The sequence below is a fragment of the Hyla sarda genome, chromosome 12, assembly GCF_029499605.1.
Source record: "Hyla sarda isolate aHylSar1 chromosome 12, aHylSar1.hap1, whole genome shotgun sequence".
In the NCBI taxonomy this organism is placed as follows: domain Eukaryota; kingdom Metazoa; phylum Chordata; class Amphibia; order Anura; family Hylidae; genus Hyla; species Hyla sarda.
Window position 1 is genome coordinate 11,115,594 of NC_079200.1, and position 22,393 is coordinate 11,137,986.

The window sequence follows — 22,393 nt, forward strand, 5'->3', positions numbered from 1 at the left end:
ACGTCACACCACGCCCATCCCATAGACATGAATGGAGGGGGCGTGGCGTGATGTCACAAGGGGGCGTGGGGTGACTTTACGTCTCTGGCCCCAAAAGCCCAGCAATCTAAATGTACTGACAGAACTCATACATCTATTTCCCAAAGACAACCATCCGCCCATAGGGGGAATGATCCAGTGGCAGAGCAGCCCCAATGCTCCCATTGTGCCATCCAATTTGCGGTCTGGCACAGGCAGCACGTATAAATAGAGTACAGATAACACTGATCAATGATGTTCTATGGCACAGCATTGTTCAGTGTTTGTAATCTAAATATTCTATGTAATAGTCTCCTATGGAGACTGAAAAATTGGCAATAAAATGTAAAAAAAAATTTTTTTATTAAATGTGAATAATATACCAGAAAAAATTAATAAATAAAAAGCGTTAAAAAGTCTTATCAGCACAAAAATGGCATTGATAAAAGCTACAGATCACGGCGCAAAGAATGTATAGGGAAAGTTATAATTTTTTAAAAATTTGTAAAATATAATGAAACCTATATAAATTCGGTATCGTTGTAATAGTATGGACCTAGTGGATAAATGGGAGGGGGCGTGACGTCGTGGCTCGTGACGTCACGGCCATGCCCCCTCAATGCATGTCTATGGGAGGGGGCGTGACGGCTGTCACGCCCCCTCCCATAGACTTGCATTGAGGGGGAATGGCTGTGACGTCACGAGCCTCCGCATCGCCAGTCATCCGGCACAGAGCGAAGTTCGCTCTGTGCACCGGATGTCTGGGGTGCTGCAGCCGAGATCGCGGGGGTCCCCAGCGGCGGGACCCCGCGATCAGACATCTTATCCTTTGGATAGGGGATAAGATGTCTAGGGGTGGAGTAACCCTTTAACGTGAAGTGCACTGTGTACTTATCCTGTGCTCCGGCCCACACCCTCGGAGGGGAGAAGGAGTCATGGCATCAGGCTATGCCAGGCCCCCGTACAGTGGTTGGACTCCCCTCGCTCGGACACTTATCCTCTGTCATGTGGATAGGGGATAAGTCTAGTTCCCCAGAGATATCAACAACCAATTACGAGGCATCGAGCACCAATGGGTGAAGAAGGGGGTGATGGTATGAATCCGATGCCCACTGAGTCTACTGGAGAAGGCCCATGGTGGACAGGTCTGGTATGTACAGGTAGGCATCTGTTATAGCAGAGCGGTCTATCGAGATTGACGGCTTCATTCACAGTAATTTTTTTTGGCGCGCCTCAGTTGTAGCATAAACATCACAAATATGTTTCTCTTGAAGCCTCCTAAGTGATTTTCTGGCAGTCGGGCTGCGTTGTGTTTTCGTCACTTTGTCAGCCATAGGAATGAAGTGAACAATCAGAAATGCATTCGCAGTCATTTGCTTTTGCTATGTAACAGTAAAGTCACTTCCCCCAACAACTCCGATTACCGCGGATGCCGATGATAATGGCGCCTGGTTATTATTCAGGCATAATGTGTTCGGAAACCGCAATCTGCCGTACGGAAAGCACGAAAAGGTGAAGCTGCCGGACAAATCCTGGAAACATAATTCTCCACATAGGCCTCATGCTAGAAAGGAAGAATATATATATTTATATATAATATATTGTCCCTCCTGCCCCCATATATTGTCCCTCATGTCTCTTATATATTGTCCCTCCTGCCTCCCATATATTGTCCCTCATCCCTCCCATATACTGTCCCTCATCCCTCCCATATATTGTCCCTCATCCCTCCCATATATTGTCCCTCATCCCTCCAATATATTGTCCCTCATGCCCCCATATATTGTCCCTCATCCCTCCCATATATTGTCCCTCATGCCCCCATATATTGTCCCTCATGCCTCCCATATATTGTCCCTCATCCCTCCCATATATTGTCCCTCATGCCTCTCATATATTGTCCCTCATCCCTCTCATATATTGTCCCTCATGCCCCCATATATTGTCCCTCATCCCTCTCATATATTGTCCCTCATCCCTCCCATATATTGTCCCTCAGGCCTCCCATATATTGTCCCTCATCCCTCTCATATATTGTCCCTCATCCCGCTCATATATTGTCCCTCATGCCTCCCATATATTGTCCCTCATCCCTCCCATATATTGTCCCTCATCCCTCCCATATATTGTCCCTCATGCCCCCATATATTGTCCCTCATCCCTCTCATATATTGTCCCTCATGCCTCCCCTATATTGTCCCTCATCCCTCCCATATATTGTTCCTCATCCCTCTCATATATTGTCCCTCATCCCTCTCATATATTGTCCCTCAGGCCTCTCATATATTGTCCCTCATGCCTCCCATATATTGTCCCTCATGCCCCCATATATTGTCCCTCATCCCTCTCATATATTGTCCCTCATGCCTCGCATATATTGTCCCTCGTGCCCCCATATATAGTCCCTCATGCCCCCATATATTGTCCCTGATCCCTCTCATATATTGTCCATGATCCCTCTCATATATTGTCCCTCATGTCTCTCATATATTGTCCCTCATGCCCCCATATATTGTCCCTCATGCCCCCATACATTGTCCCTCATGCCCCCATACATGTCCCTCATGCCCCCATATATTGTCCCTCATCCCTCACATATATTGTCCTTCATCCCTCTCATATATTGTCCCTCATCCCTCACATATATTGTCCTTCATCCCTCCCATATATTGTCCCTCATGTCTCTCATATATTGTCCCTCCTGCCCCCATATATTGTCCCTCATCCCTCCCATATATTGTCCCTCATCCCTCTCATATATTGTCTCTCATCCCTCTCATATATTGTCCCTCATGTCTCCCATATATTGTCCCTCATCCCTCCCATATATTGTCCCTCAGGCCTCTCATATATTGTCCCTCATCCCTCCCATATATTGTCCCTCATCCCTCCCATATATTGTCCCTCAGACTGTTGAGACCCAATTAGCTCCTGGCCGGCTATAACTACCCCCCCCCCCCCCCCCCTTACTACAATAATTAATTAAATAATAACTGACACAACAACAATTCAACTTTTTCGTGGGTGGGGATCGGCCACAGCTTTATTCATAAAATTACTTATATAAATAACAATTTAACTGTAACAAAGACACCGATTGGCTTCTTACCAACCCGAGAGGTGCTGCCACACTGTCCTGTGTGGAGGTCTACCCCGGGTTGACCCCGGTTTGCCCGTCTTCTTACCGCCAAACTGTGACTTACAATAAACAGATACAAAAAAGGGAGGGAGGGCAAAACTCTGGGTCCTGGGCAGATTGAGGGGGGAAGGGAGACACCACAGCTATAAATACCCAGGGGAGGGCCCCTGAAAGCCCGGGAAACTATTAAACCCCTGATTGGTGCACTCCTTCCCCCACACCCATGGGACATACCACTATATTTACCCACAAGTTTTACAGGCAGGGGAGGGGGCTAAAAACCTTGCCTGTATATTTCTTAACCCCTTAACTGCTCACCAGTCAGGGGGCAAGCTAGTTATGCACAGCTTGCCTCTCCAGACTGTTGAGACCCAATTAGCTCCTAGCAGGCTATAACTACCCCTCCCCCTTACTACAATAAATAATTAAATAATAACTGACATAACAACAATTCAACTTTTCGGGAACAGCGGGAAAGCCACCCAATTTATTTTATTTTTTTGTATTGATTAGTAGGTGATTCACACGAACAGGTGAAGATACCCAGCGTCACATACTAAGAATGTTAATTGGATACACGGAGAACACAGCCCAAATTTCGAACCTCCTTGGATAGGAGACACAGCAGTTAACTTATTTTATCACATCCTATCAAAACGAAATAGGAAATCAAACAGCAGAACCTTGTAGGTACAAAAAACAAATCCCCTATCCACAGACACATTTGGAACCTCCGGGACCCTCCTCGACTGTAGACATCCCGGCCTCCACACCAACCCCAACCACTCGCAAGCGCCTCACCGTGAGTGCGACCAAGTCGCAGGAGCCACCAAAGTGGACCAAGAAATACACCACTCTCCACGATGACCCACAGGCCGAAAGTTTAACCACAACACTCTATCACTCTGTCCTACCCTGGGACCCGAACCCGAGGTGGTCTCCCATTCCACAGCCACATGAGCAAACCTTTCGACTCCACCCGAGGGAGCAACCTCCAGAACCACTGCCAGAGAACGGGACAAAGCGTCAACACCCAATACCGACCCCAGGGTTTACAGCCGCAAAATAAACCTTAACTCCAAACAGCGAAGCACTAGGTGCAACAAGGCGAGCGCGGGAAGAAAGCCAAAAAAAAGAAATAATAGCAGTGACAACGCCCCAAATGTCAGACCGACAAAACGCCCCCGATCACTCAAATCACACCCTTAAAAAGAAAAGCATCACCAAATTAAAGCGCAATCAAGCGCAGGGGCCACGCCAACCCACACAGTACCGTTACAATTCGAGAACATGATCTGCCAAAGCAAGCACCCAAAGTCCCACAACCAACACCAAGGGAAAAGCGCAAACAAAAACCCAAGCATGGCAGAAACCCACTGACTACCAAGACACCCAGTAGTAAACCACCCTGCAGCACCACTGGAAAACCAAAACACCACACCAACGACCAACCAAACCAGCCACACCTGGGAACAGAGCAAGCTCCCCATGAGCTGCAACGGGGGACTGAAAGCAGGCCTGTCCACTGCATTACACCTGAAAAACCCCAACCAACCGGAACGCCAGCCCTTAGCGCACCAGGGGCACATATGCAGGGGCACAGATACCACACACCCTTGGCGGCCAGAGACAACCTGCAGGAAAAAACTCCGCCCAGAACCACATTCCACGTGGAACATTCAGTAAACCAGCAAGGACCGGAACCGGGGCACCTAGCGAGCCCTGAGGAAACCAAAACAGAGAAAACGCAATCACTCCCTGACCACAGGAAAGCAGAAAACCAACGCCAACACGGCATGCGGAAGACATGCTAATCTCCTCTGTATCATTCCAATTTTAACATATGTGCTGCCGAAGCGAGCACAAAATATGGACGCTTCACAAATTTGCGTGTCAGCCTTGCAGCAACAAACCACACCCAACAAGTGTAGAGCACAGGAGAATCACGCTCCGGAATACCACCACGAACAGAAGAACCCACACAGGCAAGACAAACGGAGACTCAAGTGAAACCTACCCCCAGAGACTCAAGCGAAACCTACCCACCGCCACATCAGCCAAAGCACCCAGCAAGACATACAGGAGTCCCATGCCTACAAGAGATTGGGCAAAACAGGAAAAAACATCAGACAGATACACTAGGACAAATGGAGCAGCGGAGAGAGACTACAACTTAAGATGGAGAGATAAACCAAACAAAAGGGAAGAAAACCCAAAGAAACAAAACCGTGACTGGGTGGCAGCCACCGATTCAGGAAAAGGAACAAGCCTCGGGAGCTAAGTCAGCAAAACCCCGGCCACCCAGAGCGTAAGGCCAAAAGACCACTCACCCAAGCGTGCACTGCAAAAATGATACCCTACCAAAGCAACCCGTCAAGAAGAGACGTACCCAACTCACAATCAGAGACCAACATAGACATACACCCATATCCGAGACCCAAACTCAACAAACACACGGGAACAAAAGGACGAACACTGCACAGACGTAGCCATAAGCACACAAACCAGGGAAGGGGCAAAGCCCCACATCAGAACACTCACCAATTCCAGAAGATGGAGAAGCACAACAGCTGGAGGAACCACTTCACCACCGCCGCAGGCGTGGGACAAGGCACGCCGGGTCGCAGACACTCGGCCGCCGCCCGTAACGGTGCCGGAAACCACGCCGGGAAAGCAGCAGTAGAGGACTCCGAGGGAGAACCCCTTCAGGAAGAACCGAAACACCTACTCCCTGCAGGTGAGCAGAAGGCCCAAAAAAAACCACCGCCTGTGCCGCCTCCCAGGGCCAGAGCGAGAGTGGCGCCAAAAACGTCTATGCTCCCATCCAGCCCCAGAGGGGGAAGAGCAACACAAAATCAGGGGAGCACTCCCTACCCCTCCACGGGGGGCATTGGAGAGGCAGGAGGAAGGAGGACAGCAGCGGCAGCAGGGGGGGGGGGTTGGGAACTCGGGGCGGAGAGGTGATGGGGAGGCATGGGGGGGGGCGCAGTGGCTGCAAGAACCATGGGGAGCACTGGAAGAGCACGAGGAAAAAGGGGGGCAGCAGCAGCCACGGCAGCAGTGGGTAGGGGGAGAGTGCTAGTGTGGTGGGGGTAAGGAGCCGGGCAAAGGAGTGGGGACGGTATGAGGGCTCATATAGTTGGCGTTGTGATCTGAAGCTGTCCGCAGTACCATTGTCGTTTTGATCGAGTTTGAGATCGCTGTTTATTCATATTTACGGTATAAAAAGGGATCAAAAATACGCTATTTTGGACTGTGAAATTTATTTATTCAAGTAATATTATTATTTATTTATGTATTTTATTCATTGATTGAATTATTTAATCTTTTTTTTTTTAATACGCGTACGCCATAGACGGAGCGCCTCAAATGACGATATATTTTTTATACTACGGACATGTACGCGATACCACACATGTGTATGTTTGTTGTAATATACAGTATTTTATGTATTGTTATTATTATTAATTTATTTAATTTTTTTATTTTTTTATTATTATTATTTCTTATTTTTATTTTTTTTATTATTATAATTATTATTATTATTTTTTGTATGCATGGGGAAAAGGGGGGTGATCAAACGTGTAATATTGCAAGGGTTAAACGATCTTTATTAACTTAACTATTCAAATCCTTCAACTTTATTTTTACACTTTTTTTTTTTGCAATGCTATAGCTCCCATAGGAGCCATAACACTGCACACACTGAACCTGACACCGATCACTTGCCATGTATTAACATGGCAATGATCGGTGTTATCAATGATTGATTGCTCAAGCCTGAATTTCAGGCTTGGAGCAATCAATCGAGGAGCGGACGCGCAGGAGGCAGGTGAGTGGTCCCGATCAGCCTGAGCAGCCGGGATGCGTTCATTTACATTTTCAGACGCGGCGATCAACTCTGATCGCCGCGTCTAAAGAGGTTATGCCGGACATCTGCCAGATCGGCGATGTCCGGCATTAGCAGGGGTCCTGGTTGCTAATAGTGCATTATGCATTATAGCTGGGGACGCGGAAATGGACGTTACTAAACGTCCATTTGCGCAAAAGGGAGGGTTAAAACAGCAGCAGCCACCGAGGGGCCGCCACCTCCAGAGCGGAGGGGACAACGGGGGGGGGGGGGGGGGAGGAGATGAAGGGGACCGCAACAGGGGGGGGGATGAGTGGGCGCATACAGGGGGGAAAAGAGAGACGGACGGGGCAAGGAGGAAATCAGAGCCTGCTCAAGGAGCACGCCCGGAGGAGGGATCAAAGCACAGGCAGGGGAGAGGGCAAAAAGAACGGGACAAGGCTCATAGGGATTACAGTGGGAAAGGAGGGTAGGACTGATAAGAGGTCCGCCAGCCTCCCGAACCCGCCACGGGTGCAACAGGAGGGGAGGCCAGCTCAGCCACAAGCAAGCATGCCAGCCCTCACCCTCCTGCTCCATCCGGGCCATAAATAAGGGGGCAGCAACATACCAACCAGCAGCCAAAACTCCGGGTCCTGGGCAGGTTTAGGGGGGAAGGGAGGCACCACAGCTATAAATACCCAGGGGAGGGCCCCTGAAAGCCCGGTAAACTATTAAACCCCTGATTGGTGCACTCCTTCCCCCCTACCCATGGGACATACCACTATATTTACCCACAAGTTTCACAGGCGGGGGAGGGGGCTAAAAACCTTGCCTGTACATTTCTTAACCCCTTAACTGCTCACCAGTCAGGGGGCAAGCTAGTTATGCACAGCTTGCCCCTCCATGTCTCCCATATATTGTCCCTCATGCTCCCATATATTTTCCCTCATGCCCCCATATATTGTCCCTCATCCCTCCCATATATTGTCCCTCATCCCTCCCATATATTGTGTGGTAGGCCTCTGGGGTAGGGGTAGTGTAGTCAGGGTGTTGTTTCAGTATATCAAGGGTTAAGGTTAACCCTATCACTCGTGACGCCAGGCTGTGGGCTGGTATGCTGAGGTAATTCTCCGGCCTATCGCCGCCCTTCCCAGTAACGATAGGTGCATGCATATAATGACTGAAGGTCCACAAGGTAGTTGAATTTGAACTTGGATAAATTTAACCTAAAGACTTGCGGTACATCCAATGAAAAGTAACCGTCTCATTAATACAGTCTCCATAAATCGTAGACAGTTGTTGCGGACCTTGACTTTTGATATAAGTCTCAGAATTTAGGGTAATTTGCGAAGATCCGTCCTGATTTAGGGGTTAGATATGGTCCGGTGATCTTGCAGAGTGCGTAGGGATTGATTACACTCACAGTTTAGTAAAGATCAGCCGTCGCCGCAAGGCTCGGGCCTAAACTCACTGATGACAGCAGCGCAGATCTTTCCCTGTCAACAGCCCAGGAACAAGAGAGCCAGCCATGGCCACCGCGCCCTTATATGTGCAGGGGCGGGGCCTTTTTGGATTGGTCCATGGTCAGCTGTAACTCACTGTTACATAGCCTGATGGGTGAACACCTTACTTTCTCCAAAGGTCCTATACACAGAAACCATAGAGTCTCTGGAACACATAACGTTACCCGCAGGTCCTGCGACACTAACTAGGTAAGTACACTTACTATACAAATATATACACATTAAATTTAAATAATTTTAATTACAAAAGGGGTGACAAGGGGCTAAGGATGAGGACCCCACCTACACCTAGGGACTCTGACTTTGGGGACCTCACCACAAGGCAACGGATGTAATCCGGTGCCGGGACACCACAATTGTCCCTCATCCCTCCCATATATTGTCCCTCATCCCTCCCATATATTGTCCCTCATCCCTCCCATATATTGTCCCTCATCCCTCCCATATATTGTCCCTCATCCCTCCCATATATTGTCCTTCATGTCTCTCATATATTGTCCCTCATCCCTCCCATATATTGTCCCTCATGTCTCGTATATTGTTCCTCATGTCTCCCATATATTGTCCCTCATGTCTCCCATATATTGTCCCTCATGTCTCCCATATATTGTCCCTCATCCCTCCCATATATTGTCTCTCATCCCTCCCATATATTGTCCCTCATCCCTCCCATATATTGTCCCTCATGTCTCTCATATATTGCCTCCCATATATTGTCCCTCATCCCTCCCATATATTGTCCCTCATCCCTCCCATATATTGTCCTTCATGTCTCTCATATATTGTCCCTCATCCCTCCCATATATTGTCCCTCATCCCTCCCATATATTGTCCCTCATGTCTCTCATATATTGTCCCTCATCCCTCCCATATATTGTCCCTCATCCCTCCCATATATTGTCCCTCATCCCTCTCATATATTGTCCCTCATGTCTCGTATATTGTTGCTCATGTCTCTCATATATTGTCCCTCATGCCTCCATATATTGTCCCTCATCCCTCTCATATATTGTCCCTCATCCCTCCCATATATTGTCCCTCATGTCTCGTATATTGTTGCTCATGTCTCTCATATATTGTCCCTCATGCCTCCATATATTGTCCCTCATCCCTCTCATATATTGTCCCTCATGCCTCCATATATTGTCCCTCATCCCTCCCATATATTGTCCCTCATGTCTCTCATATATTGTCCCTCATCCCTCCCATATATTGTCCTTCATGCCTCTCATATATTGTCCCTTATGCCTCCCATATATTGTCCCTCATCTCTCTCATATATTGTCCCTCATGCCCCCATATATTGTCCCTCATCCCTCCCATATATTGTCCCTCATCCCTCCCATATATTGTCCCTCATCCCTCCCATATATTGTCCCTCATCCCTCCCATATATTGTCCTTCATGCCTCTCATATGTTGTCCCTCATGCCTCCATATATTGTCCCTCATCCCTCTCATATATTGTCCCTCATCCCTCTCATATATTGTCCCTCATCCCTCCCATATATTGTCCCTCATCCCTGCCATATATTCTCCCTCATGCCTCCATATATTGTCCCTCATCCCTCTCATATATTGTCCCTCATGTCTCCCATATATTGTCCCTCATGCCTCCATATATTGTCCCTCATCCCTCCCATATATTGTCCCTCATCCCTCCCATATATTGTCCCTCATCCCTCCCATATATTGTCCCTCATCCCTCTCATATATTGTCCCTCTTGCCTCCCATATATTGTCCCTCATGCCTCCCATATATTGTCCCTCATGCCTCCCATATATTGTCCCTCATCCCTCTCATATATTGTCCCTCATCCCTCCCATATATTGTCCCTCATCCCTCCCATAAATTGTCCCTCATACCTCCCTTATATTGTTCCTCATCCCTCCCATATATTGTCCCTCATGCCTCCCTTATATTGTTCCTCATCCCTCCCATATATTGTCCCTCATGTCTCCCATATATTGTCCCTCATGCCTCTCATATATTGTCCCTCATCCCTCCCATATATTGTCCCTCATGCCTCCCATATATTGTCCCTCATGTCTTCCATATATTGTCCCTCATCCCTCCCATATATTGTCCCTCATGCCTCCCTTATATTGTTCCTCATCCCTCCCATATATTGTCCCTCATGTCTCCCATATATTGTCCCTCATGCCTCTCATATATTGTCCCTCATCCCTCCCATATATTGTTCCTCATCCCTCCCATATATTGCCCCTCATGTCTCTCATATATTGTCCCTCATGCCTCTCATATATTGTCCCTCATCCCTCCCATATATTGTCCCTCATGCCTCCAAATATTGTCCCTCCCATATATTGTCTCTCATTCCTCCAATATATTGTCCCTCTAGTCTCCCATATATTGTCCCTCATGGCTCTCATATATTGTCCCTCATGCCTCTCTTATATTGTCCCTCATCCCTCCCATATATTGTCCCTCATGCCTCCAAATATTGTCCCTCCCATATATTGTCTCTCATTCCTCCAATATATTGTCCCTCTAGTCTCCCATATATTGTCCCTCATGGCTCTCATATATTGTCCCTCAGATTGTCGAGTACACCCCAGTAAAAAGTCCACGGGGTGAATGGGCTGCAGCAGTAACAAGACCTAAAGATCCAACACAGATACCCTTCACATACTTCCCTTCGGACGACTGGTACGCAGATCCCCACGGAATTCGGCCGATGAGGCTGCCTAACAAAGCCTGTGAAGAGGAAATGTACCGAGTGCCCATCATGGATCCTATGTATATGCCAAGGTCCCATTCTTCAGCATCATCTGTAACAGAAAATGTGCCCAGGCCTATTCCCTCTGAGGAGGTGAGGCCTAAGCAACAGGCACCAACAGATGTGCCTAGGCCTACTCCACGCCCAGAGGTGTGGCCTAACCAACAGGCACCGACGGAAGTACCGCGGCCTACTCCACCCCAGGAGGTGAGGCCGGACCAACCAGCACCAACTGTGGTACCAGTGGCCTCAGCTGCTGCTATGAATATTGTGGTTAGCGTGAACCCATCTGTGGCACAGTCCCGACTCACAAATGTCTCTTGGGACACTGCCATAAATCCCATGAGGGAATTCCAACCTCGTGCTCCTCGCTACATGTCTCAGAGCCGGAAGTACGCTGATAGGCGAGGTTGTGAGTCTTTTGCTTGCCATTAACTGTATGGTACACCAGTACCCTCTTGTGTTGCAGATTTCTTCAGTTTGGTAACCAGTTCAAGATGAAGTGCCTGGCAGGACTATGCCAAGAAGTTCACCTGTTCAGCAATGTAACCATCTTCCTACGCTTGTGCCCGGCCCCTGGCCGAGAGACTCCTTGCCTGAGGAGATCCTAGTAAGTCAGTACCCGGTTCCGGCAACAGACGTGTTTCTTTAAGGACTCTATAATGCAGGTGGACTGTAGAGCCTTGCATGACCGTTTGTGTACATTTTCTCATAGTGATATATTTTTGTGCACAAAATGTTGCACCCCACAGCAGGCAAATGTTGCCTGAATACATCAAGTGTTGTGCTGCTGTCACGTAACCCTTATGTTCTGATAAATAAAATGTCTGGTTACATAAAACGTCAACAATGTAAATAATGTTCTTGTGTAGAAGTATCAGATTCCTGTACACAAGTACCTATTTCTTCCAGGTGTTATAGTGGTTACTTAAAGGTGCCCTCCCAGCTCCTCTGGGAGTGACAATAAATGCCACCCTTCACTAACACCTAAGAAAAATACCAATCAGTTATCTGACTATATTCATAAAATTCAGTACACATAGTACAGTGCATGAAATTCATTAGTGTACATTCATAAAATGTAATACACATAACTTAGTATATGTCATTAGTAACCTATGCTCATAGAAAAAAATAGATATATGAACATATCTCACCATTTAATACAAAGTAAGACTTAGAGACTATAACAATGTTCTATATCAGTCCATACCACTGTTATGCACGAATATCATGCACTAACATGTTCTCTTGTCTTTACGTGTTCAGGATACTCTTCCTGGCCAGAAGGTATACCTGTAGCTAACTACACAATACACGTATTCAGTAAGGTAACAGTATGCTTAATTGTTATCTAAGTTAAGAAGTTCTAGGGGTAAGTATGTAATACCAATAGACCCTAGTAGCTAAGGCATTGGGCAGAAAGCCTCAAGCAACCCAATCCACAGCCAGTGTATAACATGAAAAAATAATACGTGGTGTAATATTCAATGTATATAAAAAAAAATGAACGTGAGATTAATTGCAGTATTACCCTCCTAATACATACTTCCAGATAAGGATCAGTCAAAAGATTGTATAGTCAAAAGTCTGTCAGTCAAATATCAAAAGTCATGTATTGATAACGTCCGTTTATAGCTGAGGATGTGATAGTTGAGGACGTTATAGTTGAGGATGTTATAGCTAGGACAACTCAATTTCGTGCATAGTCAATAATGCATAGTCTTATGTACTAAAGAAAAAAAATACCTAAGGTATAAAATTATACCTTTTCTATTTAGTAATCTTGTGTATGAATAGGGACTAATACAATCCTGTTCATGAGACAGTACTTAGATCATTTTATTTCTATATGGTATTATATCCTGTTCGGATGTTATCCTGGTCGTAAACAAATTCCCACAATCCTATTTGCATATTAAGTTTAGAGCATGTATGGACATTTCTTAAATGCACAGAGACTCTAAATTTTTCTGCATTTATTCATCAGTAGCGTGAATATGGACATTTGCATTAATGCGCAGGACTGCATCCGGCCCTATTGCCATTCCGTCCCTCTACCTTAGGGGACCTACGTCGAGGACAACTTATCTCAAGTAAGGGGGTTTGCGGTACCCCGGTACAGGACCTTGTCCTGTCCCTGTCTAGAGTCCTCTCAGCTAGACCTCCTCCATTTCCACAGGGCTCTCCTGTAGGGCTTGCCCCTTGGTCGCCTCATGTAATTGTATTCACCTGTATATTATTTAATGTCTAGGTATAATAAATGTATAGGACCTTCCCAAGTCATGTGATCTACAGTTGCGAATGTACATATGTTTAAGGACCTTACTAGGTCATGTGATGTACCCAGAGTTCACTGGGTTCAGGACTTACAGGTTTGCTGGCCAACGAGCTTAGTCCAGCCCCTTATTATATAAAGGGCTGTAGTCTGTAAATTCTCTCTCTTGTTCCTGCACTCCTCTTCCTGCCGGACTATCAAGCAAAGCACATTCAGCACATCCAAATTCATCTCAACTAGGCCAAAGCCTACAGAACCAGCAGCCACTAAAACCGTGAGTCATCAAGCTCAATCTCTAAATCCTGTGTGACTACTAGACAGCACCAATCTTATAATTAGTAGCACAGTGGCCTGCTCAACAGCTCATTATACCAGTCCCAGCAAAACCTGTGAGGAACCTGCATCCCGGTTACGTCGAGAGACACTGTATGCTTGTAAAGACTGTTGCACAAAAGTTCAAGTAAAAGTTATCAGTTATCTCATAAAATCTGCTGTGGACATTCTGTTTATTATCCCTGCCATTTGTGGGCCGGTTGGCGGCAGGACCTCTAATACCAAGCAAACCTCACCCTGGCGTCACGACAAGTAAGGGTTAATACCACCAGACCCTGCATCACCATTGCAACACCCCAGACACAACACATATATTGTCCCTCATGCCTCCCATATATTGTTCCTTATGCAGGCATGCTGGGAGTTGTAGTTTTCAAACTGCTGGAGGCACACTTGTTGGAAAATCACTGGCTTAGATCATACTGGGAGTTGTAGTTTCACATGTTAAAAACGTTTGCCAACATTTAAGCTTCAATATTTCCCATCCACCAAATGATATTCATTCCAACACACATTAGGTGTTCTAAAGACAACGGCTGTCTGGGCATGATGGGAGTTGTAGTTTTGCAACAGCTGGAGGGCCACAGTTTGGAGACCAGTCTTCTAGGCTATTCAGCCTTGTTATGATTAAAGGGGTACTCCGGAGGAAATAAAAATTTTATCAAAGTATTGTTATAAAAAAAAAAAAAAAAATGTTATCAGACCAACTAGTGACAGATTTGTAAATGACTTCTATATAGAAATCTTAATCCTTCCAGTACTTATCAGCTGCTGTATGGGGTAGAATATCCTGACCATCACCACCTTAGCCATTAGTGAGTAAATTAAAGTATGATTCAACTGATATATATAAATATAATAAAACAAGATATAAATATAATAAAAAAATATAAATATAATTAAAAAAAATATAATAAAAAATATATAAATATAACAAAACAAGATATAAATATAATAAAAAATATAAATATAATAAAAAAAATATAATTAAAAAATATATAAATATAATAAAAAAAATATAAATCTAATTAAAACATATTGAAATATTATAAGCAAAAAATATATAAATAAAATAAAAAAATATATAAATATAAAAAAATATATAAATAAAATAAAAATATAAATATAATAAAACAAATATATAAATATAATAAAAAATATATATATATATATATAAATATAATTTTTAAAAAATACCGTATCAGAGTCATGTCCAAGAGCTGCTTTTTTTTGCCCTGTCTAAGTCCCAGAAATACAAGCCTCTCCCAAAATTTTACGTAAAACATAAATACATTCCCCAGAGCCGGTCAATATTACTTCTAAAAAAATCTGTGTTCTATATTTTCTACTTCGACAATCAAGGTAAAAAGCAAATAAGTTGCTCCCTATGTTCCCGGCAGATCTGGTGTGCCCATTAAAAAAATGGATGGTTCACTTAATTTTCTTCTGCTCGCCGTATTAATATTGAACAGATTTTTTTTTCTACGGAGAGAAGAACGCGGTGGCATTAAGGTCACCCTCCAGCTAATCAGCCTCATCTGTATCCCGCCGCTAAAAGCAATTCAGCATCGCCGCGCAAAATGTATTATCCAATGCCAGTGATGTTGATGGGCCCTCGATGGCCGTTCCGGCACTAAAGGTTTAATAAATCCACTACTTGGGGAAAAACTTTTGTCATTAACTGCGCATTGACGAAACTATTTTCCCACAATGCTTTGCCAGGATGTAAATGGAAAGTTGCAGCCGCTGTTTCATATATATATATAAATATATATATATATATGTATATATATATAAACAACAGCTGCAACTTTCCATTTACATATATATATATATATTTATTTGTGGTCGGTGCTTAAATGCGTAGCGTACCTACCGTATTTTTCGCCCTATAGGACGCACCGGCGTATAAGACGCACCCAATTTATAGGTGCAAAATCTAAAAAAATAAAGATTTTGAACCCAATAGTGGTCTTCAACCTGCGGACCTCCAGATGTTGCAAAACTACAACTCCCAGCATGCCCGGACAGCCGTTGGCTGTCCGGGCATGCTGGGAGTTGTAGTTTTGCAACATCTGGAGGTCCGCAGATTGAAGACCACTGCATAGGAGGTAATACTGACGTGTCCCTGCCGCTCCGGACCCGTCACCGCTGCCCTGGATGTCGCTCCATCGCTGTCCCTGTCGCTCCGGAACGTCTCTGCTGCCGGCCGGGTATCCTCGCTCTCCGTCGCCGCCATCACGTCGTTACGCACGCCGACGCACGTACGCGATGACGTGATGACGAGAAAGGAGAGCGCCGGCCATACAGGGGATCCCTGAACGGAGAAGACACCGAGGAGGCAGGTAAGGTCCCTCCCGGTGTCCTGTAAGCACTAACCCGGCTATTCAGTCGGGCTGTTCGGGACGCCGCGGTGAAATCGCTGAACAGCCGGGTTAGTGTCACTTTCCCTTCAGACGCGGCAGTCAGCTTTGATCGCCGCATCTGAAGGGTTAATACAGGGCATCACCGCGATCGGTCATGTCCTGTATTAGCCGCGGGTCCCGGCCGTTGATGGCCGCAGGGACCGCCGCGATAGGGGTGTATTCGCCGTATAAGACGCACCGACTTTTTCCCCCCAGTTTTGGGGAAGAAAAAGTGCGTCTTATACGGCAAAAAATACGGTACCTAACACCCTAACCACATAATATACTAACTTACAGGCAGTGTGAGTTGTGCCATATACTGCCGTGTGTAGGTACACCTGAATAAAATAGAGGGCATAGAGGGGGGGTTGGGGGGGGGGGGGTCGTGAAGAACCTGCGGCGTGCAGTGCTAGGGACACCGTGGGTTCTTATAGTGTTAAACCCCGCCCCTCCCACAAATAGAGGCTAACAGAGTTAGCCTTCACACACACACACACATATATATATATACAGTACAGACCAAAAGTTTGGCCACCTTCTCATTCAGAGTTTTCTTTATTTTCATGACTCTGAATATTGTAGATTCGCACTGAAGGAATCAAAACTATGAATTATCACATGTGGGATTATAGACATAACAATAAGTGTGAGAATCTGTCATATTCTAGGTTCTTCCTTTTGCTTTGATTACTGCTTTGCACACTCATTCTCTTGTTGAGCTTCATGAGGTAGTCACCTGAAATGGTCTTCCAACAGTCTGGAAGGAGTTCCCATGATGCTTAGCACTTGTTGGCCCTTTTTGCCTTCACTCTGTGGTCCAGCTCACCCCAAACCATCTGGATTGGGTTCAGGTCCGGTGACTGTGGAGGCCAGGTCATCTGGGGCCGCACCCATCACTCTCCTTCTTGGTCACATAGTCCTTACACAGCCTGGAGGTGTTTGGGGTCATTGTCCTGTTTGGAAAAGAAATGATGGTCCAACTAAACGCAAACCGGATGGAATAGCAGCCGCTGCAAGATGCTGTGGTAGCCATGCTGGGTCAGTATGCCTTCAATTGTGAATAAATCCCCAACAGTGTCACCAGCAAAGCCCCCCCCCCCCCCCCACACCATCACACCTCCCCCCCCACACCATCACACCTCCTCCTCCACACCATCACACCTCCTCCCCCACACCATCACACCTCCTCCTCCACACCATCACACCTCCTCCTCCACACCATCACACCTCCTCCTCCTCCACACCATCACACCTCCTCCTCCACACCATCACACCTCCTCCTCCACACCATCACACCTCCTCCCCCACACCATCACACCTCCTCCTCCACACAATCACACCTCCTCCTCCACACCATCACACCTCCTCCTCCACACCATCACACCTCCTCCCCCATACCATCACACCTCCTCCCTCACACCTCCCCCCCACACCATCACACCTCCTCCCCCACACCATCACACCTCCTCCCCCACACCATCACACCTCCTCCTCCTCACCATCACACCTCCTCCTCCACACCATCACACCTCCTCCCCCACACCATCACACCTCCTCCCCCACACCATCACACCTCCTCCTCCACACCAGCACACCTCCTCCCTCACACCATCACACCTCCTCCTCCACACCATCACACCTCCTCCTCCACACCATCACACCTCCTCCTTCACACCAGCACACCTCCTCCCTCACACCATCACACCTCCTCCTCCACACCATCACACCTCCTCCTCCACACCATCACACCTCCTCCTCCACACCATCACACCTCCTCCCCCATACCATCACACCTCCTCCCCCACACCATCACACCTCCTCCCCCACACCATCACACCTCCTCCTCCTCACCATCACACCTCCTCCTCCACACCATCACACCTCCTCCCCCACACCATCACACCTCCTCCTCCACACCAGCACACCTCCTCCCTCACACCATCACACCTCCTCCTCCACACCATCACACCTCCTCCTCCACACCATCACACCTCCTCCTCCACACCATCACACTTCCTCCTCCACACCATCACACCTCCTCCTCCTCACCATCACACCTCCTCCTCCACACCATCACACCTCCTCCTCCTACTTCACACCATCACACCTCCTCCCCCACACCAGCACACCTCCTCCACACCATCACAACTCCTCCTCCACACCAGCACACCTCCTCCTCCACACCATCACACCTCCTCCTCCACACCAGCACACCTCCTCCTCCACACCATCACATCTCCTCCTCCACGCCATCACATCTCCTCCTCCACACCATCACACCTCCTCCTCCACACCATCACACCTCCTCCTCCTCACCCTCACACCTCCTCCCCCACACCATCACACCTCCTCCCCCACACCATCACACCTCCTCCTCCACACCGTCACACCTCCTCCTCCACACCGTCACACCTCCTCCACACCATCACACCTCCTCCACACCATCACACCTCCTCCTCCACACCAGCACACCTCCTCCTCCACACCATTACACCTCCTCCTCCACACAAGCACACCTGTGAAGTGAAAACCATTTCAGGTGACTACCTCTTGAAGCTCAACAAGAGAATGCCAAGAGTGTGCAAAGCAGGAATCAAAGCAAAAGGAAGAACCTAGAATATGACAGATTCTCACACTTATTGTTATGTCTATAATTCCACATGTGATAATTCATAGTTTTGATGCCTTCAGTGCGAATCTACAATAGTCATAGTCATGAAAATAAAGAAAACTCTGAATGAGAAGGTGTCCAAACTTTTGGTCTGTACTATATATATATATATATATATATATATATATATATATATATATACACACACTTCACATCACTCCGTAGAGACCCGGCTACTATCTATTAGCTAAGTCCCTATTATGACCGTCACTAACGGGGTCGGTAGCGTGAAGTCAATTATATATCCGCCTCTATGGGAAAAAAAAAAGACAGCCGTCATTATCACTCATTAATTAATTTAATTAATTTGCACAATGGAATTTAATGCTTAATCCACTTAGCAATGGCCCCGGGAGTTCGGCCGCGTTCACACGTTCAGGTTTATTTTTTTTTATTGCATTTATTGAAGACAAAGTCATGAATGGGTTTGAAAGGAGGAGAAGTCTCAACCTTTTCTTCATACGTGTCCTTTATTTCTTATCTGTTTCTGGCTTTATAATTAAAGGGGTACTCCGAATTCTTTCAACTGGTGGCAGAAAGTTATACAGATTTGTAAATAACTTCTGTATAAAAAATCTTAATCCTTCCATTACTTATCAGCTGTTTTATGGTCCACAGGAAGTTTTGTAGTTGATATATTGGTGGTAGTATGTACTTGATGCAATGTACCCGGTGAGTGCCGCCTGCTATTTTTCTATATCTTCTACTGTTTGGATTTGCACCTCATGAGAAGCTGAGCACCCAGGGTCCACATAAGTCTCCACACTGTTTCACCCTGTAAATGCAGTTTAAAATGATGGCAAGTGGTGCCGAGCCCTGTGTCTATTTTCATTGGTTCCAGATGATGGGTGCAATGGAGTGCTTACTCACCAGAGTCAGTGCCAGAGGAGTTGCCTGATCTTCCTATCTAAACCTTGTTGGAGAGGAAAAGAAACAATGAAATTCTTGTCCTCATATCCCTTCCTCATATCCTGTCTCCATATATCCTGTCCTGAAATCCCATTTTCATATCCCGTCCTCATATCCCATCCTCATATCCCCACCTCATATCCCGACCTCATATCCCGACCTCATATCCCATCCTCATATCCCGACCTCATATCCCATCCTCATATCCCGACCTCATATCCCATCCTCCTATCCCGTCCTCATATCCTGTCCTCATATCCCGACCTCATATCCTGTCCTCATATCCCGACCTCATATCCCATCCTCCTATCCCGTCCTCATATCCTGTCCTCATATCCCATCCTCATATCCTGTCCTCATATCCCGTCCTCATATCCTGTCCTCATATCCCGACCTCATATCCCATCCTCCTATCCCGTCCTCATATCCTGTCCTCATATCCCATCCTCATATCCTGTCCTCATATCCCGTCCTCATATCCTGTTCTCATATCCTGTCCTCATATCCATCTTAATACCTAGTCCTCATATCCCATCCTCATATCCTGTTCTCATATCCTGTCCTCATATCCATCTTAATACCTAGTCCTCATATCCCGTCCTCATATCCTGTCCTCATATCCTGTCCTCATATCCATCTTAATACCTAGTCCTCATATCCCATCCTCATATCCTGTCCTCATATCCTGTCCTCATATCCATCTTAATACCTAGTCCTCATATCCTGTCCTCATATCCTGTCCTCATATCCATCTTAATACCTAGTCCTCATATCCTGTCCTCATATCCTGTCCTCATATCCATCTTAATACCTAGTCCTCATATCCAGTCCTCATATCCCGTCCTCATATCCTGTCCTCATATCCATCATAATACCTAGTCCTCATATCCCTTCCTCATATCCTGTCTCCATATATCCTGTCCTCACATCCCATTTTCATATCCCGTCCTCATATCCCGTCCTCATATTTCATCCTTATATCTCGTCCTCATATCCCATCCTCATATCCCATCCTCATATCTTATCTTCATATCCCAACCTCATATCCCATCCTCATATCTTATCTTCATATCCCAACCTCATATTCCGTCCTCATATCCTGTCCTCATATCCTGACTTCATATCCTGTCCTCATATCCTGACCTCATATCACATCCTCAGGTGGGGCAGGGCTGTGATTAAGAGATGCCAGGCCAAAAATAGAAGTGTTGTGCTGTCTTAATTTGGGGAAGATCTTGGGTTGGGGGGGGGGGGGGAGGCTGGGTTGGTTTGAGTCTCAGCACTCTAGGTCTGTATCTATATATTTAGTGTAACAACAACTAAACAATTATTGCATGATTTTTTTTTTTTGTGAAGTCACCGATTTCATTGCAGAAAAAAAATATGGATTGTTCCCCTCCTTCCTTCAAACCCTGTGAATGCGTAAGATTCAATAGCAAAAGCAGAGGGATGGGCTTCCATGGGTATACACTGTGTGCAGAAAACCAAAGTAAAGTTTGGTGTAACAGGTGACGTACAACAACCACACCTCTCTGACGCATTTTCACCCTACCGGGCCTTAATCATAGATATCTTTGATTAAGGTGCGGTAAGGCAGAAACCCGTCAGAGAGGTTTGGTTGTTGTCCTTCATCTGTTTAACAAACTTTACTTTACCTATATGGATTTTAAGTGGAAGAAATAAAAGTCACGTCTTATGGATTCAGTGCCGATCCCTTAGCTTTTGCCATTGAATGAATTGTCTCTCAGGGGAATGTGTATTGTGTGATTTGGTGTCGATATTATTGGGTTCATTTTTATACTGTTACATTTTAGGTTTTCACTTTTTTCTAAGCCTATTAGGCTTTACGGGGTACTCCAGCCAAATTTTTTATTAATCCTGTATGCCCAGGCTGTTACCATTAAAGGGGTTCTCCTTCCCTAGACATCTTATCCCCTATCCTAGGGGATCAGATGTCTGATCGTGGGGGCCCGGTTGCTGATTTTATTCGCGAATATCGCATATTCGCGAATTCGAGAATATTTGCGAATATAGCACTATATATTCGTAATTACGATTTTTTTTTTTTTATCGCAGTACACATCACAGTGATCATCCCTCTCTGCTTCCAGTTTGTGTGGTGTAATGAAGGCTCTAATACTACTGTGTGAGACTGGCGTGCGAATATTTGCATATGCGAATTTTCGCTCATGTGGATTTTCGCATATGCGAAAATAAAACGCGAATATTACGAATATGCGAATTTAGCGAATATATGACGAATATTCGTCCATATATTTGCGAATATTCACGAATTCAAATATGGCCTATGCCGCTCAACACTATGGCTGAGGTTGGACCCCCCCATGATCAGACATCTTATCCTCCATCCTTAGGATTGGGTATAAGATGTCTAGGGGCGTAGTACCCCTCCCTGTGCTGCTCATATCAATCTCCTGTCTTCCAGACCCGGCCTGGTTTTGGGACCCGACACGTACATCCCACTGTGGCTCAGAGATGTCCCGCCTTGGCCGGGGATTGGCTAAGCGGTAGTGTAATGTAATGG

The 22,393-nt window shown here is 46.1% G+C and overlaps 1 protein-coding gene and 1 pseudogene across 1 annotated transcript; one reads left to right on the forward strand and one right to left on the reverse strand.

The window, feature by feature from the left end:
• The first annotated feature begins 1,127 nt into the window (after positions 1 to 1,127).
• On the forward strand, positions 1,128 to 12,279 carry LOC130296850 (BCL-6 corepressor-like protein 1). The gene is made up of 2 exons (XM_056548858.1): positions 1,128 to 1,178; positions 11,073 to 12,279. Exon 2 carries the CDS (start codon positions 11,211 to 11,213, stop codon positions 11,685 to 11,687), a length of 477 nt encoding a protein of 158 aa, XP_056404833.1. The 5' UTR covers positions 1,128 to 1,178; positions 11,073 to 11,210; the 3' UTR covers positions 11,688 to 12,279.
• Positions 4,954 to 5,021, reverse strand: LOC130297148 (U6 spliceosomal RNA; annotated as a pseudogene).
• Positions 12,280 to 22,393: the final 10,114 nt, after the last annotated feature.